The following is a 16,498-nucleotide window of genomic DNA, read 5'->3' as shown; positions in this document are numbered from 1 at the left end:
TGTAATATACATTGTGCATTAAATATTGGCCATACAGAAGTTATATACTTACCCCCTCCGGTGTTGGCGTCCCCGTCTCCATGGCGCCGACCAAAGCCTTCTTCTGCCTCAATTAGACACGCTTGCGCAGTCTGCCTCTTGAAGGTGCCGCTCCGGCGTGCTCGCGCCGCACAGGTGTTGTGCGCATGCGCAGACCAGCTGTGCGGCGCGAGCACGCCGGAGCGGCCCCTTCAAGAGGCAGACTGCGCAAGCGCGTCTAATTGAGGCAGAAGAAGGCTTTGGTCGGCGCCATGGAGACGGGGACGCCAACACCAGAGGGGGTAAGTATATAACTTCTGTATGGCCAATATTTAATGCACGATGTATATTACAAAGTGCATTAATATGGCCATACAGAAGTGTTTAACCCCACTTGCTTTTGCGGGACAACACCTTTAATGTGTATGGCCACCTTTAGGCATCCAATAGCTGTAATTATTTGTGCACCAAAGATGGATCAAGTGAAAAAATCTATAGTATTTTTCCTTAAAAGCAATGATGAACCCACTTCAGTGCTCTCTAGTTGTCAATCAGCTGATAAGCACCTACATATTCTTATAGCATCTTCTAGCTTACTGCTATGCCATATTCAGGTGGCCCAGTGCAAGTTGCATCCAAGATTCTTGGGTACAATTGGCATCGGACAGCACATGGACCTCCCTGTCTGAGTGTTGTCCGATGCGTGGGAGTGTGCATACTGCGTGTCCTACTCTCATCCGTTAATAGGGCCAGAATTGGACTTGGTGGAATCTTCTTTCCATCTGGTCCATGGGGGAAAAAAACAAAAACAAACAACTATGTTATGGGACTCAAAAGGTGAGGAAAAGGGGGTCCAGCGAGCTGCGTTTTATACTCATCAGATCTCCAGTTCTAGCACTGTGCCCCCAAGAAATCACTGCACACAGACAGGGTGATACTTTTCAGACGGCTTTGTACAGGCACTTTCCCATAGAGATCAACAAGAGGCGCAAACATACAACATTCTGAAAACATTCTGCGTGCGTTGATGTCTCAGGAACACAGCGCTGGAAAGGGGGACATAGTGAGTATAAAAAGCAGTGCCCTGAACTCCCTGTATCGTCACCTTTGGAATTCAAAGTACATAAGGTCTTTAATATATAGTTCGACTCAACAAACAATAAGCTACACTTTTTTTTAAACTATTTTTATTCGGTTGGTCAGGAAAATCTAGCAGTTGATCAGCACTATAAAGTGTATACCTATTGCCAGCAAAGCTACTTGGCTTTCCCATGACCAGTTAAGCAGGTTTCCTTCACAATAGGCACAATGCGCTCATAGCATCGATAACGGGAACTAAAGGGATTCATTACAGGGTAGACAACCGTTAAAATGTAAGATCTTCACAAACAGACAAAATATGCTATTACAAAAGAACAAAGTATTCAAACCACTATCTGATATAAGCAAGTACATACGGCCCAAGCCATTTATAATGAGACATGTATGTATGTGTACTGTATATCATCTACACATACACACATATATACACACAGACAGATGCACATATGATGGGAATTCTATCTTCCTGGAGTAGGATCTTGGAGATGACTTCTGCTCCTATCCATATTTCCCACCACCTCAGTTGCAGGTAACAAAAACAATTGTGTATAGCACAGGCTATAATGGTGACATGTGCTGCCCACTGGGATGCAATGTTGGCACCGAGTGATGGCATATCCCAACCCGTACTTAGTCTGCGGCCTTTCTCACACAGGCATTTTACACAGTGTTTCAACACCCGCTAAAAACGCTGCACTAAGACTCCATTCATTTCAATTGTGGTTCTCAGACGAGCCTGCAGTGCAGAGTTTATAGCGCACTAAAATGAATGCTGCATGTTCTGTTTTTAGGCATTGCAGCGCGTTTTTGACGCCCTCCATCGCCCATTAAAATGAATGGGGTGCATTAAAAGCGATATGCACAGTGGTTATAACGCAGCATACTATGCCACCGGGGGAAAAATGGTGACATCATCAGCTTACTTTGCCTGCACAACTACTGCACATAATATGCAGTAAAAACGCAGGCAAACGCTCACTAAAACACTGCGTTGAAAAATGCTACATTTTTACAAACGCTTGTATGAGAGTAGCCTTGCATTATGTTGTCTGTTAAATGACATGTGAAGACACAGCAGTCGTATCCATGGGCGTAACTATAGGGGATGCAGGGGATGCAGTTGCACCCGGGCCCAGGAGCCTTAGGGGACCCATAAGGCCTCTCTTCTCCATATAGGGAGCCCACTACTATTAATAAAACATTAAAATTAGGGGCCCCGCTACACATTTTGCATTGGGGCCCAGGAGCTTCAAGTTACGTCTCTGTTCGTATCGCTTGCCTACAAACAGCTGGAAGGTAAGAATCTGCATGTTTCTGTATGTTCTATGCTAGTTGGTGTTACTATGTAGACCGAACTAATAAAACAGCAATACCAGAGATATTTCCTAACATTCCCAGACAAATACACGACGTCACACACCAAAAAGACGGTCCTACCGAAAGGTTAAATTACAGCTGAAGACAGCACAATATGTGCTTGTACCGTACAGTCTACTAAAGAGCATTTGTAAGATAACCTGGCAAATGTCACATCTCTTAGTCATTATCATGCATTAAATTAAAGGGAAAGTTCATCATTATTCTCACTTTTGATGTTAGAGAAGTGCATAAATCACAAGTCTGGAGTATAAATTAAATATCAGAAGCGCTGCCTTTAGTGCTATAAATGATATGGATAATTATATTCAGGGCTGTGGGGAACTTCAAATTCCCTGGCAAGCACATTAGCAACTAAACTTGCCATATAGATGAAAAAAATCATGAGATCCTTGTCTTCAAAACCTTGAATGTCATTTATTAAGCTAGATATGAGATAGCTAGATATGAGATAGCTAGATATGAGATAGCTAGATATGAGATAGCTAGATATGAGATAGCTAGATATGAGATAGCTAGATATGAGATAGCTAGATATGAGATAGCTAGATATGAGATAGCTAGATATGAGATAGCTAGATATGAGATAGCTAGATATGAGATAGCTAGATATGAGATAGCTAGATATGAGATAGCTAGATATGAGATAGCTAGATATGAGATAGCTAGATATGAGATAGCTCCAGCGCTGCACCGATCAACACTCGCAAATAAGCCCAACTGTATAATAGTGCTGGTTACACATTATATACTATGTTGCATTCATACAGCTATCAAAGACCCATAGTATATTGTGTATGCAAAAACTATATCAAGCCTAAACTCAGATGACCAGAAGAATTAACAAGAACACAATCAATGCACCATTCCATTTGCTCTCTTACCCATGTAGTCTGGAAGCATTTGACTATTTGCGGCAGGTAGTAATAGTCCATGTTCGTAGGGCACTACACACAGCAGGTCATTCTACTATTAGCTCAGTCTGTAGAGTGACATGTATAATTCACAGGTTCCCCCACAGCACAGACACTTCCTCTCTCATCAGCACACCACAGGCCGCTCATGTGACCAACCTTATACTGTATCTGCTGCTGACTGGAGGAACTCCGCATCTAGGGTGTGATGGCATGTAACCAGAAACTGTTATAGTATCCTAGGAGCCACCTTGCATCATCATCATCTACAGTGAGCGCCGTTCTGCTATCTGTAGTGATGTACAAGAATTACTGCCAGAACAGACATGTAATTAAACAGAGAATTAAAATATGCACTAACAAATACTGCATTAGGCTCCCTGCACACGGGCGGAAATTCCGCGGCGGGATTTCCCACAGAATTCCCGCCCAGTGCCCGCCTGCATGGGATTGCATTAGAAACGCAATCCTATGCACAGAGCCGCGATTTGTCCGCGCGGAAAACAAATCACTGCATGTTCTATTTCTGTGTGGGTCTCGCAGAGGCCCGCATAGAAATGTCACTATCGACCCGCCGGCTCTGCTCCGCGCGTGCGCCGGCTGGGCAGCAGTCGGCACATCACAGAGTAGAGCAGACGCAGAAGCAGGTGAGCGGCAGTGGTCACTGCAGGGGCGTGGGTTGGATCCCGCTTCGAGGAATATATAAGGGCCGGTGGCAGCAGCGGCCCCATTGAAAACATAGGGAGTACATCCCGCTCCCATGGGGATGAAGGAATTCCCTTCCGCAGCTGTGGCAGAGGTCCGCAATGCTATCCCATTACAGCTAGCGATGATTTTCAGGGTAGAGATGATATTTCAAGCCACACAACCCCCCGAAAATCATCGCTGCAGGAAATACCTTCACCCCATTGCCTTCAATAGAGCGGCAGCAGCGCCGGCCCCATTGAAAGCAATGGGATAGCATTGCCGATCTCTGCCACAGCCGTGGAAGGGGATTCCTTCAGCCCCTGGTCGCCGCAGGGATAAAGGAATTCCCTGTCATAGAAGTCACAGCTGTGTCAGGGGAGCGCGACTCCCTATGTTCTAAATGGGGTCGGTGCTGAAAATAGAGTCTGCATTTCTGTATAATCCAGACAAGTGTGTAAATAAAAAGGTATACTGGGACATGGAGAAGAGAAAGAATATGTAGGAGGGTCAGTATTACTTTAGAAAGAATAATTAAACAGTTTAATTACATTCAAGAAGAAAATCGGTATCCAGTGTGAGAGAATGGAAACACTAGGAATTGAATCGGTAAGGAAGACAAGCCTGGGAGCTGCCTGTAGGTTGGATAGGAGTTAATGGTCAGTTAATATCAAAGCAAAAATTGTAGAGCTCGAATTGGGGGCAGTGTAAGAACCTACAGTGGTATAAAAAAAAACAAAAAAAACACAAAATAGCCTCAGGTTCCAGATGGGCCCAAACCATCAGGAAACGGGGCGAACATAAGTAGATCGGGGTCTCCAAACTGCCAGTTACAGCGGTAAGAGGGGAGAAGCCCATTCAGAATGCACGGCTCACTGCAGACAATTTTCTAAAAAGCACAAGAAACATACCTCCCCAACACGGAAGCTGGTGATTGGCTACAGCGATCATGTGACATGATCATGCGATCTGGAAGTCAGTGGGGTACAGAAATGAGGCAGACTGCAGCAGCTGGAAGCGGAGTAGAAGCTGGTTTATTCAAGAGCCTACACACCAACATCAGGACCAGACCTGACCACTGGCTTAAATATAAATATAAATAAATAAATATATATATATCTATATATATATATATATATCTATATATATCTATATATATCTATATATATCTATATATATCTATATATATATATATATCTATATATATATATATATCTATATATATATATATATATATTCATTCCTGTGTCTACATTCAATAGCCCCCCCGTTTGGCGCGAGACAAACCCGATGCAGGCATAAAAAAAAACAAAACGTCCAGTACTTACCCGAATCCCCGCGCTCCGGCGACTTCTGACTTACCTTGTGAAGATGGCCGCCGGGATCTTCACCCTCGGTGGACCGCAGGTCTTCTGTGCGGTCCATTGCCGATTCCAGCCTCCTGATTGGCTGGAATCGGCACACGTGACGGGGCGGAGCTACGAGGAGCCGCTCTCCGGCACGAGCGGCCCCATTCAGAAGGGAGAAGACCGGACTGCGCAAGCGCGTCTAATCGGGCGATTAGACGCTGAAGATTAGACGGCACCATGGAGACGGGGACGCTAGCAACGGAGCAGGTAAGTGAATAACTTCTGTATGGCTCATAATTAATGCACAATGTACATTACAAAGTGCATTAATATGGCCATACAGAAGTGTATACCCCAACTTTGTTTCGCGGGACAACCCCTTTAAGCTTCAGGTACATCTGTCAGAGCCGATGCCAAATCACTGACAAAATACTGCACTGTTTTTTCCGGTCAAGTCGCGGGTACCATGACTCAAGTTCAATGGGAGTCATTGGTAGCATTTATGTCAGTCAAGTGCTGGGTCAGGCACTTCATTATTTTCATTGCTTGGCTCCTACGAGTCGAACAATGGAAATACATAGCGCAAAAGTGAACATAGCCTATGAGGACCTAGTGATGGGTGTTTTATGGGAAAATGACATTAGTGAAGTCTACAAATATTGTACTTTATTTGTCCCATGTAATGAAGCACAAGTGACATTTTAGAAGGGAGATCCATATAAAAACACTCAAATTAATATTTCCAGCCTTTTAATGAAAACCCAGATCCACCTTTGACCTAAAAGTACAAGATTTCTTGTGCAAAAGCGTTGCTGGTGTATATGCTACTTTCAATTGTGTCCATGTCCTGAGGGAAAAGATACAACTGCCGACCAGCAGCAATCATACAGATTACTCCATTACAGGCTCCAGCAGGAGGAGAGAAGGACATGCAAGAGCCTTTAAGTTTCTGCTCCTACTTCACTCTCTCCCAATACAGCACAGAACATGCAGGAGGAGCTGACTAGGCCTTCATGGTGGGTAGCAGCTCTGCAACTTGGTCACTTGGTTGTCTAAGGACTTATTCACATGACCACATGCATAAAACGTTGAGTGGATCACACAGCATTTTACCGGCTATCACCACGTATGGCAACGAGTGCACTGCGCATGACTATCTCACGGACGCTGTCATGTGCATTGTAACTTTTTTATTCATTAGTCACTCTGTTTCATAGTGGGGTCACACATGTATCATCGTCCATACGTGATGTATTGTGTATGCACAGCGTTGTATATGCTACCCATACAAAAAATAGGGCTCACGCTGCGTAATACGCAGTGAAATAGAGCATCCTGTGAGTTATTCCACGCACGTATCTACATGCAGGGTTTACACATTAATGTGAACGGATCAATGAAAGTCCACGTACTTTCATGGACTCCATTTACCACATGTCTGTGCTTTGCATACGTAATCTGCGCCAAAATTACAGATGTGTGAATTAAGAGTGTAGAGAAAAATCTGTTTTTTACCCTTAGAACGTGAAGGACCCTTGTTTATTGGCAGTGTCTAGTACTGCACCTCAGTTCCAGTTACTTTTAGTTGCAATACCAGACCCAGCCAATGGCTGACAGCGGCACGGCATCTTAGGGAACATGCAAAAAGATACAAAAAAAGAAACAAGTAAATACAAGATTTACTAACGGAGTAGAATTAGCCTAGTACAAAACACAAAGGGGGATATAAATACACACCGGATACAGAAAGTCACATTAGCAGGAAAGGACGTCCAGTGCAGATTAACACAAATTAGTGGCTGACTGCATAGATAACATCAAAAAGGCTGAGGGAGAGTTTAAATGATCAAAAACAGTTTGGATTCTGATGCCATTTGACCACAAAGGAAGAAAAAGGGTCAAGTGTCACATTTGTTGCCTCACCATGGGTTGTTTATTCTAGTAGCCAAAAAGAGAAAAGGCGATATTTCCGTAATCCAGAAGTCATTTGGCCAAAAAATTCTAACAATCAAACGCACAAGTGCAGAGTAATCTTGTATCACACAAGACAATAAACCGGAGCCTCAAGAACAGCTAATTGGAAAACTTCGCCTCTGACATATTTTTGCTCTTCGTTAGGATTCCAAAAGCAAAAAAAGTTTACAGATGTAAACTGTATTGTGTCCACGTCCTGTTTGCATGGGAGATACCGGGAGAGAGGGGTCAGAGGTCATAGCTCAGCGGTGGAGAGCAAGTAAAATGCTTGGTATTGTGGGGTTGCTGCCCAACCGGAGGGTACTCTCAGCAAACAATACATTATTTACCAGATAGAATATGTCCGGGGGAAAAAAAATGTGACACCAGCCTTTCGATTTTATTGGCCGGGTGACAATCCTAAGAAACCATTTTTCTGTCGGATTATTTAGAACATTATAGATTGATGGTGGAAGTTAAAGTATTTTGTTGGGTCACTACATTTTTAACTTCACAAGTGAACGTAAATGTTCAGCTTGTTGTCACTAATGGACAAATAATTCGCAATAACTAGGTTACATAGTGATGGTCACATGATGTGTGGTCTAGCTGCTGGTGCTCCATGCTGTTCATCATTGCATCTGATGGAGTAGAGTACTCTGCACTCCAGCAGGTCACATGATTCACTTAATGTCATCACAGATTACTCTGGGAGTAATCCTAGAGTGAAATGATGAGTATACCTACATATACCAGTTTATGCAGCTTTATGTATATCAACTTAGTTAATAAATTATGCCTGGACCATTGTACAGAACAAGTGCTGTCATGTCATCCCTACTTCCACATAGATTGTAAGCTCTTGTGAGCAGGTCCCTCACTTCTATTGTTCAAATCATTAGCTTACTACTGTATATAAAGGCTGATTTTGTATGTACATGTACCCACAGAGCTGCAGAAGATGTTGGCACTATATATAGATCCAGAGGCGTAACTTGACGCTCCCGGGCCCCAATGCAAAACCTGTAACAGGGCCGCCAACATTATGCTTTATTCATTACTGGGCTCTATATGGAGAAGAGAGGCCTTATGGGGCCCTTTAGGGTCCTGGGCCCAGGTGCAACTGCATCCCATATAGTTACGTCCCTGTATAGATCATTAGCAGCTGTAAGGTCCTGGTCACACAGAGAATTAAAAAAAATAAACATTCACACAAAAGGTCCTAAGCATAGACATATTCCTTGTAATGAAGCCTACTAGTGAGTGCAAACTCCTCCTCCCTAACAAATGCTGCATTTTTCATCTCCTATCCAGCAAACCTTGATAGAATGTGTGCCATTACGGCCTGTAGACGCAGCTGTATAGCGAGTTCTCTAAGCATTTGTCCGCGTGATGAATCTATGACTGTGTTATATAAGCATTCTGCTGTTTACACTGCCACCATGTGGACAGTCTGCAGATCACAACACACCATGCCCTAAAGAAAAAATATCATGCTGCAGAATATGACTCACAAGGTGCTTTCTACTGTAATTATAACAGCTGCAAAACAACCACAGGTCAAAGCACAAGATGTGCTTATAATGGAGTATACCCCCTTCAGAACCACATGAGGGAAGGAAGGGACCTGCACACTTAGCCTACTAATTACTAACTGAAAGCCAAATACTGGAGTACCACAGAAGAAAGAAACCTATGTTTGGGAAGGAGTATGTGCTCTCCTCACATCCAAGTGGAGCAAAACATGCAACACACTGGACAGAACTAGGTCAGACAGCCCACGGTACTATTAATATTTTACCTCTAAAGTACCCCGTACATAAAATTACCACTACAGGGACCTACGCAAAACTGCTGTTATGACCGTTTCCTAAATTAACCTTTTTTATGTGCAGTATATTTATGTGATGAAATTGCGGACCATAGCTGCATTTGATGCATTTTTCGGCTTCATGTATCATTACTAAAATAAGGAACTATTCCAACTTTACAGGATATTAAAAAAACGCAAGTATGTTGCCATTCACATAAAATGGTAGAGTTGGAAGGGACCTCCGGGGTCATCTGGTCCAACCCCCTGCTCAGTGCAGGATCACTAAATCATCCCAGACAGATGTCTGTCCAGCCTTTGTTGGACACTTCCATTGAAGGAGAACTCGCCACCACCCTAATCTGCAAAGTTCTATATTTCACTCAACTTAAATTATGGACTAGTTAGAAAACCATTAATAAAACATAAGTATATTCAAAAGGTACCATGTCACAGGGTCAGATCTCATTAAATGGGTATTTACTAAATAATTGGCACTTGAAACCCAAAAGGATGGGTCTGCTGTAGGTAACTATGTACTGAGTGTGAAGCAGCACATCCCACACAGCTCAGATCAGAAGCACTTTCCTTGCATATAGAGGTTGTGGTGTCAATTGCCTTGATCCCAGTGAATATGACAGTGAAGAGGGATACATACAGTGCTCTTTGCATTAACCCCTTTCATCCCATTTGCTGTTGCAAAAAAAGAGACCATCTTGAAATATACCAGGACTGTGCAGCAATACCAGACATATTCCATTCCAAGCCTTTAGTCTCTGGCCGGTTCACAAACTGCAGGGTGAACAAAAGATAATATAAATGATACCCCTACAGTAGATTTAGATGACCCCCAGATCCTAGCATAGTGATTTCAGTAATAATGTTATATTAGCATAGGCTTAAGGCCCATTTACACGTAACGATTAATTGATCGAAATTGGTTCAAAACAAATTTGTGTGATAATCATTACATGTAAACGCGGGCAGTCGTGCACTGTTTGTTCCATTTAATTGGGAATTGTTCAGTCTTTTGAGTGGCTTGATGACTTGAGGGGAGTAAACAATGTGCTCATTGCGTTTGCCTTGCATACATAATGAGTACATTGTTTACTCATGCCAGGAGAAGACAATGAAATCCTGCTAGCCAGATAATCTCTCTCATAAACACACGCCAACCTAAGCAAACAACTTGTAGTGAGTTTACTTTAGCTAATAAAGGAAACAGATAATTTTAAGGCACTGTACTGTAATTTTATGCAAAAAAATCGTCAATTCGTTTAGTCGTTTGGCATTTAAGCAGTAATTATTGCGTGTAGAAGTGCCTTTGCAGAGGTTAAGGTAAAATAGCTTCAAATGTAGAGTTGCACCCAGAGCGGATCAGTCATATGGCACCAAACAGACTCCACTGAACATAGCAGCTTCCATTATGCTGTCTGGCATTTTCCTAGATGAAGCAGTACAGTTTTAACAAAAATTAACAAAAAAAATGTGCTTTATTTCCTTGTAACTGTATCCAGTGTTGGACTGACACACCGGAAAATCCCTCAGTGAGCCCAGTGGCTGGTTCACTCTACCGTGCAGCACATTTTTCAGACTGTAGAGCTGCTCCGCACAGTGTCCAAGCAACAGATTATGCAGGTAGGGTCCAATTGGCTCCGAGTCTACATTTACGGGTCAGATAGCAGCTTCTATCACATGAATAGCCTGAAGCTATGTGATAGGTATCTGCTTTACCCCATCAGCTTTTCTCAGAGTGCAGACAACTGCAAACAGAGGACACCAGCCACTGCCCCCAGCCCACCAGAGCTCCAGATTAAATACCTAGGTACAATCCATACTAGATCTCCGTCCCACAGTCCTGGCAGCCAAAACTGTATGAGGACTTGTTTTATTGCTGGGTGATTTTTTTTTAATGATACAATTTAATTTGCCATGTAATGTAGTGAAGAGTTTTTAATTGGGTTGAAATTATAAAAAAAAAAAGCAACTGCCTTTTTCTGGGGCAGGGGTGACCAGAACTCAGCAATGGTAGCCTTGTGCGTTTTATCTTTTCATGACGATCACCGTGCGGCATAAACATCATAATACGTTAAGACTTCCGATTTTTTCACCATCATTGCTTCTTGTTATGTATGTGTGGTACACTGAATAAGTTGTATCCCAAAAAAACATTCCATGCAGGTGATATGGATGATTCTATGTCTATATAGAGGAAATATCCAAGAGAAGACTCGGCTTTAGCACAAATACAGAATCAGTACCCCATGTGGTAAGGTTTGCCCTCCTTACAATGTATGGATACACCCTTTAGACTCTGCTACCATCATGTTCGCCATTACACGAGCATAAGTTAGGGAATGCTCACCGACAACTGCTGTATACATTCCAGATATCAGTGCGGCATGTTCATTCTGCTCTTGTGTTGTATGGCAATTACTGAGTTTTAAAAAGGCTTTTTGCAAGACCAGAGAAAAAAGGAAGCAATTTGGAATCATTGAAGACCACTGAAACAACCGCGCTGGTGGGCCTAAAGTACCCCAGTCTGACAATATCTGTATCATTCTCAAAAACATTAGATATTAGACAGTGTAAGGCCCCCTGCATACAGGCGGAAATTCCGTGGTGGGATTTCCCACAGAATTTCCTCCTGTGGTCGCTGCCATAGGATTGCACTATAAAATGCAATCCTACGCAGACGGCCACGATTTGTCCGCGTGAAATCATGCTCCATTTCTGTGCGGGTCTCGCAGAGCCCTGCACAGAAATGCCACTCCCCGGCCGCTGGCTCCACTCTGCGCATGCGCCGGCTGGCTGGCAGCCAGCTCATCAAAGCCGAAGCCGCAGGAGAGGCGATTGCTGCGCTGGTCCCTGCAGGGGCTCAGGTCGGGTCCCACTGCAGGAATTCTCGCAGCAGGATCCGACCCGGCCATCCTTGGGCGCCTAAGGCCTATTTTACACAAGCGTTTTATCCCAGCTATTTTGGTGCAATAAAATGTCAGCCGAAAATCGCGACCATCTGAAGCATTGGATTCCAATGCATTTAATTCAGATAAACGCGTTTTTAGTCAGATCAAAAAAAAAAAAAGAAAGATTTCCTTAATTCTATAAATGCTGGAAATATTGACTCTGTATCAGTTGTCCCTCTAAATGTATTGGCAGTATTCCCACCCTAGGAATTTCAGATACTGAACTGTTCTTTTTAATTAGATATTAACACTTGTATTTCATGCTGCTTGTTTCTAATCAACTGTATTAGGCTACATTCACATATAAGTCAGGGGTTCCATTTTCCTACTCCATTACGGGAGCAGAAAAGGGGAATCTTCTGGATCAGTCTCGTGACGAAACCAAGCAGCACTGAACGGACCCTATTGACTATAATGGAGGCCGTTTGGTTTCTATTAGCTGTCCAGTATTTTACTGGAGGAAAAAGTCCTGCATGCAGGACTTTTTGTTCTGGTATTTTGTGCCGGACTGGCGATCTAACCTCCGAAGGAAGGTTCCAGCGCAGATGTGAAAGCAGCCTTATCTCTTTTTGATATTTCACCAGTGTGCTCACAAGGCAGGTGGACTGGAATCATGCCCAACCTATGCTTTCGTAATTATTGTACAATAAACGTTGGAGCATTTGGTTTAATCACCTGTGTGACTCCTTGCCATCCGATGCCGTACAGCCCCACCCCAGAGAGGACTCTCCCCGAGCTTACTACGCAATAGCAAATAGTTCCTTGTCATAGTTGAAAAGCTATAACCAATGTACGAATAGAATTACTCACGAATGTACATTAATGCGAACTATACTCTTATTGAAAAATGAATCATCTCTGCATGCCTCGGCCAGTAAACTTCATTTCCACTCTCTCGTGTTTAATCTAAAACAGAACGATAAATATTCCATTTGAAGACCCTATAGAGGATACACCACACTTGTTTCCAGGAGATGAATGTCCCATGGGGACACTCCCAGAAGAAACGCCAATACTGAACTCAGGATGAATCTACCATCATCTTGGGTCTTTCATCCATTGGGTATCTTGTATTCTTTCCTTTTTTTTAACTTTGCACTTGCTTGCTTCAGTCTAAAGCATTAATGTAAAGTCGTCATTTTGCTATATGCAGTATATGTCTTATACAGTACATAAAGTAAATCAGCAACCTAGCGTTACAGAAATGACTTGTGAACTTTTAAATCTTCAGCCAGATAAAGCTTGAAGGCCAGATGTATGTGATCAGCAGTTCAGAGCCTGTGAGCTGATGACTTCTGATTTATGACCTGGTTTTATAATCACAGTTCAAAGGATGATCTCTTTAATAAGAACAAGCCCTAATGCCCTGCGGGAAGTACAATGCAAGTTAAAGAAATAAAGCCGGGGAAGTTAAAGTGAAACGGTCCTCACTGTACTTACAACAACTTAAACCATTTCAAATGAGAGAATCAAGGTGGTAAAAATGCAATAATTAGGTTTATATACCAAGGAGGTAGCAGCCATGAAAAAAGCTGCTGCTAAAATGTACGTAATAGAGATGTAGAGGAAAGAATTGCACAAATTAGCTGCAACTGAAACCAAGGAATAAAACAAGCACTTTGCAATTAAAATGGTTTGTCCCGGATTACAAAAGCTTGACTTCTTTCTTTCAGAAGCCCCTTGTCCATAGGTTGTGTCTGATACTGTAACTCTGCTCCACTGAACTGAATGGTGCGGATCTGCAATACCACAACCAATCTATGGATCGCTATGGCACTTCGTTGTTGCACAAAGCAGTGATGCTTTTCAAATTTTGGCAACAACTTTAAATAAGTTATCGAGTTTGAAAATCCCTTCTCACATGGCGGGGTACCCCTGCAAGAAGCTAATCCTAAATGGTCTCACTGCTGGGCGCCAAAGCACCAGCAGTTTTCTGCCTATTAACCACAAGCAAGTCCATCTCACTTTATCCCCACTGTTTTCAACGAGCACACATGGTTCTTCAATACGGAGAACCCCTTTGTATGTTAGAATGTCCAAAAGTAGCACGAGAAGAGTAGTTGTATGAAAGTCAATTGTTTAAGAGTTTGCCTGAGATAAGACAAGGTCTATTACGGTTTCTAACAACAGCACCGATCTTCCATATTGGCCACGTCTGTAATTGCTGCTCAGTCATATTCACTTAAAGGGATTGTCTCATGACATAAAACCCCTTTTAAAATGTAGATGCCAGCCAAACATTTGCCCTGTAGAGGGTGGATGCAGGGGAACTGTCGAATTACTTGGCAACATATTTAGATGAGCAACCATCCTTGTAAAAGAAGGAATGCTCAAGTCTGCATGAAAGCCACCTTATAGAGGGGACATCTTTTTTGACGTCTATATGCCCATTACTGTATACATTTTTCACAGTAAAGGCTTTTCTTAAAGTTGAATGCTTTTTTTTACGCATTTGAGAACAAAAAAATGTATACATAAAAAAACACATAAAGTACAACCTTACATTTACGGACAAAAAAGGATGGTATGCTATGCTTTTCTATCCAACAAAAAAACATATACAAAAACATATTGTAGGTCAAATTTAGTCAAAAGTATGCACTTTTAAACTACATTTAACCAATTCTAGTATATGGGTCTACGCCCTGTATAAAAAGAAAAGGCAAGGCATATTGACGACAACTCATTTTGAATCTACACCAAAATCCACGGTGCTCTGGGACTCCAGCAGATGGAAAGAAGACTAGATGGGATAGAGCTGAAATCTGAGAGCAGGCGAACAGTGGGGGCTCGATACAGATGAGCCAGGATGCAGGAAAGACAATAATGAATGCTATTCACGACAGCTACACTATCCCAACTTTTCTCTTAAGAATGGGGACTCCTCTTACTATTAACCCTTTCCAATCCACTGTCTGACATCTAAAGACATTATGATTTAAGGCTGTACAGCTCCGATGTTGGAAGACGTCCGTTGGGGTTCTCTTATTGTATACTGCCAGCCTCTCTGCTGTCGGAGCCTATCCAACGTGTCACCTCATGCAGTACTGGCTTTAGCCAGCATATAGCGCTGTTCTATAATAGCAGAAAAAGAGTAAGCCCCCTAGGAAAACCAGGATACTAATTGGATTGGAAAGGGTTAAAGGACATGACACACTGACAGCGACTGAGTACCGAAAATAAATTGATCTGCTGCAGATTTTGGTGTGGATCTAAAACAAAATCCGCATGTCAGGGTATGGCCACACATTGTGTAAATGTTGTGGATTTTCCAAACAGAAAATCTGCAGGTGGAGGAGAGTACTGCACTTTTTTTTTTGACACCGTATTCCCGGCGTATAAGGCGACAGTTGGGGGGTGTCATCTTATACGCCCAGTCGCCATATATCCTGGAATATACGGTATACACATTTTTTTATGTGTAGTAGAAATGCTGCAGATTTTCCATTCAGATTTGCTGGCAGAAAACCTACTCCATATTACAGAAGCAGCAAAGTGGATGAAATTATACGAAATCTCATACACACGTTGTGGGAAAATATATGCAGGTGAACGAACGCAGATTTCAAATTCACAGCGTAATTCCTTCAGCGGATTCTCACTGAGGGTTTCATCTTTTCTAATGCATAGGTCGAAATTAAGAGGAAAGGCGCATTTAGACTGAACAACTATTGTTCAAAAAGTCGTTCAAAAGAGCAAAACTGAACAAATTGTTCTTCTAGATTTTCATGACTGATACAAATTAGGAATATTCCTACCTCATTTGAGCTTATAGTGTACTCTCTGTGCCGATTTAGTCCTTTTCTGCGAGACAGATCTGATGCAATTGCCATCTCCTGTATTCTTGCTGCAGGTTGTTTAAGTTCTTCCTTCTTGTGAAATTCCTAACAATGCAAATGCACATCTTTATGTAAGTATTATAAAATGTGAAAATATATATAATTTCTTAGCTTTCAACATTTGTCTCCACAAAAGAAAAAAAAAACAAAAAAAACACAGAACACATCACATGGACACCCTTAGGGCTAGTTCACACAAAGTGGCATTGTTGCATAATTGCAGCTGCAAAATGCATGCCAAACTCTGCAACACAGTACAGTACAATGTAGGTGAATGGGATTTAAACGAACTCCATTTACTCACAATAGAAGAAAATCGCCATGAAAAAAATGTTATGATTAGAGATGAGCGAGCATACTCACTAAGGGCGATTACTCGAGCGAGCATTTCCCTTAGCGAGTACCTGCACGCTCGAGAGAAAAGGTTCGGGTGCCAGCGGCGGGCAGGGAGCTGCGGGGAGGAATGTAGGGGAGATCTCTCTCTCCC

The 16,498-nt window shown here is 42.5% G+C and overlaps 3 protein-coding genes across 10 annotated transcripts in view; 1 reads left to right on the top strand and 2 right to left on the bottom strand.

The window, feature by feature from the left end:
- Nucleotides 1-16,498, bottom strand: part of CRYBB2 (crystallin beta B2) — a 370,816-nt gene that overhangs the window by 164,435 nt on the left and 189,883 nt on the right. The gene's annotated exons all lie outside the window — the stretch shown is intronic.
- Nucleotides 1-16,498, top strand: part of LHFPL7 (LHFPL tetraspan subfamily member 7) — a 127,892-nt gene that overhangs the window by 27,509 nt on the left and 83,885 nt on the right. The window contains exon 1 of one of the 4 annotated variants that reach the window (XM_066603902.1): nt 2,331-2,415. The exons of the other annotated variants lie outside the window; for them this stretch is intronic. The gene's annotated coding sequence lies outside the window, so the exon portion shown is untranslated. Of the gene's footprint in view, nt 1-2,330; nt 2,416-16,498 lie in introns of those variants that run through there. 4 annotated transcript variants of the gene reach the window in all.
- CRYBB3 (crystallin beta B3) overlaps nt 1-16,498 on the bottom strand; it is a 205,900-nt gene that overhangs the window by 128,265 nt on the left and 61,137 nt on the right. For 3 of the 5 annotated variants that reach the window (XM_066603887.1, XM_066603889.1, XM_066603888.1), the window contains exon 5: nt 15,931-16,056. In XM_066603887.1, coding sequence (XP_066459984.1) covers nt 15,931-16,056 — 126 coding nt within the window. Of the gene's footprint in view, nt 1-3,380; nt 3,564-15,930; nt 16,057-16,498 lie in introns of those variants that run through there. The other 2 variants (XM_066603894.1, XM_066603895.1) reach the window with 2 other exon arrangements.

Source organism: Eleutherodactylus coqui, chromosome 5 (assembly GCF_035609145.1).
Source record: "Eleutherodactylus coqui strain aEleCoq1 chromosome 5, aEleCoq1.hap1, whole genome shotgun sequence".
Classification (NCBI taxonomy): domain Eukaryota; kingdom Metazoa; phylum Chordata; class Amphibia; order Anura; family Eleutherodactylidae; genus Eleutherodactylus; species Eleutherodactylus coqui.
This window is presented reverse-complemented; position numbering and strand designations above follow the sequence as displayed.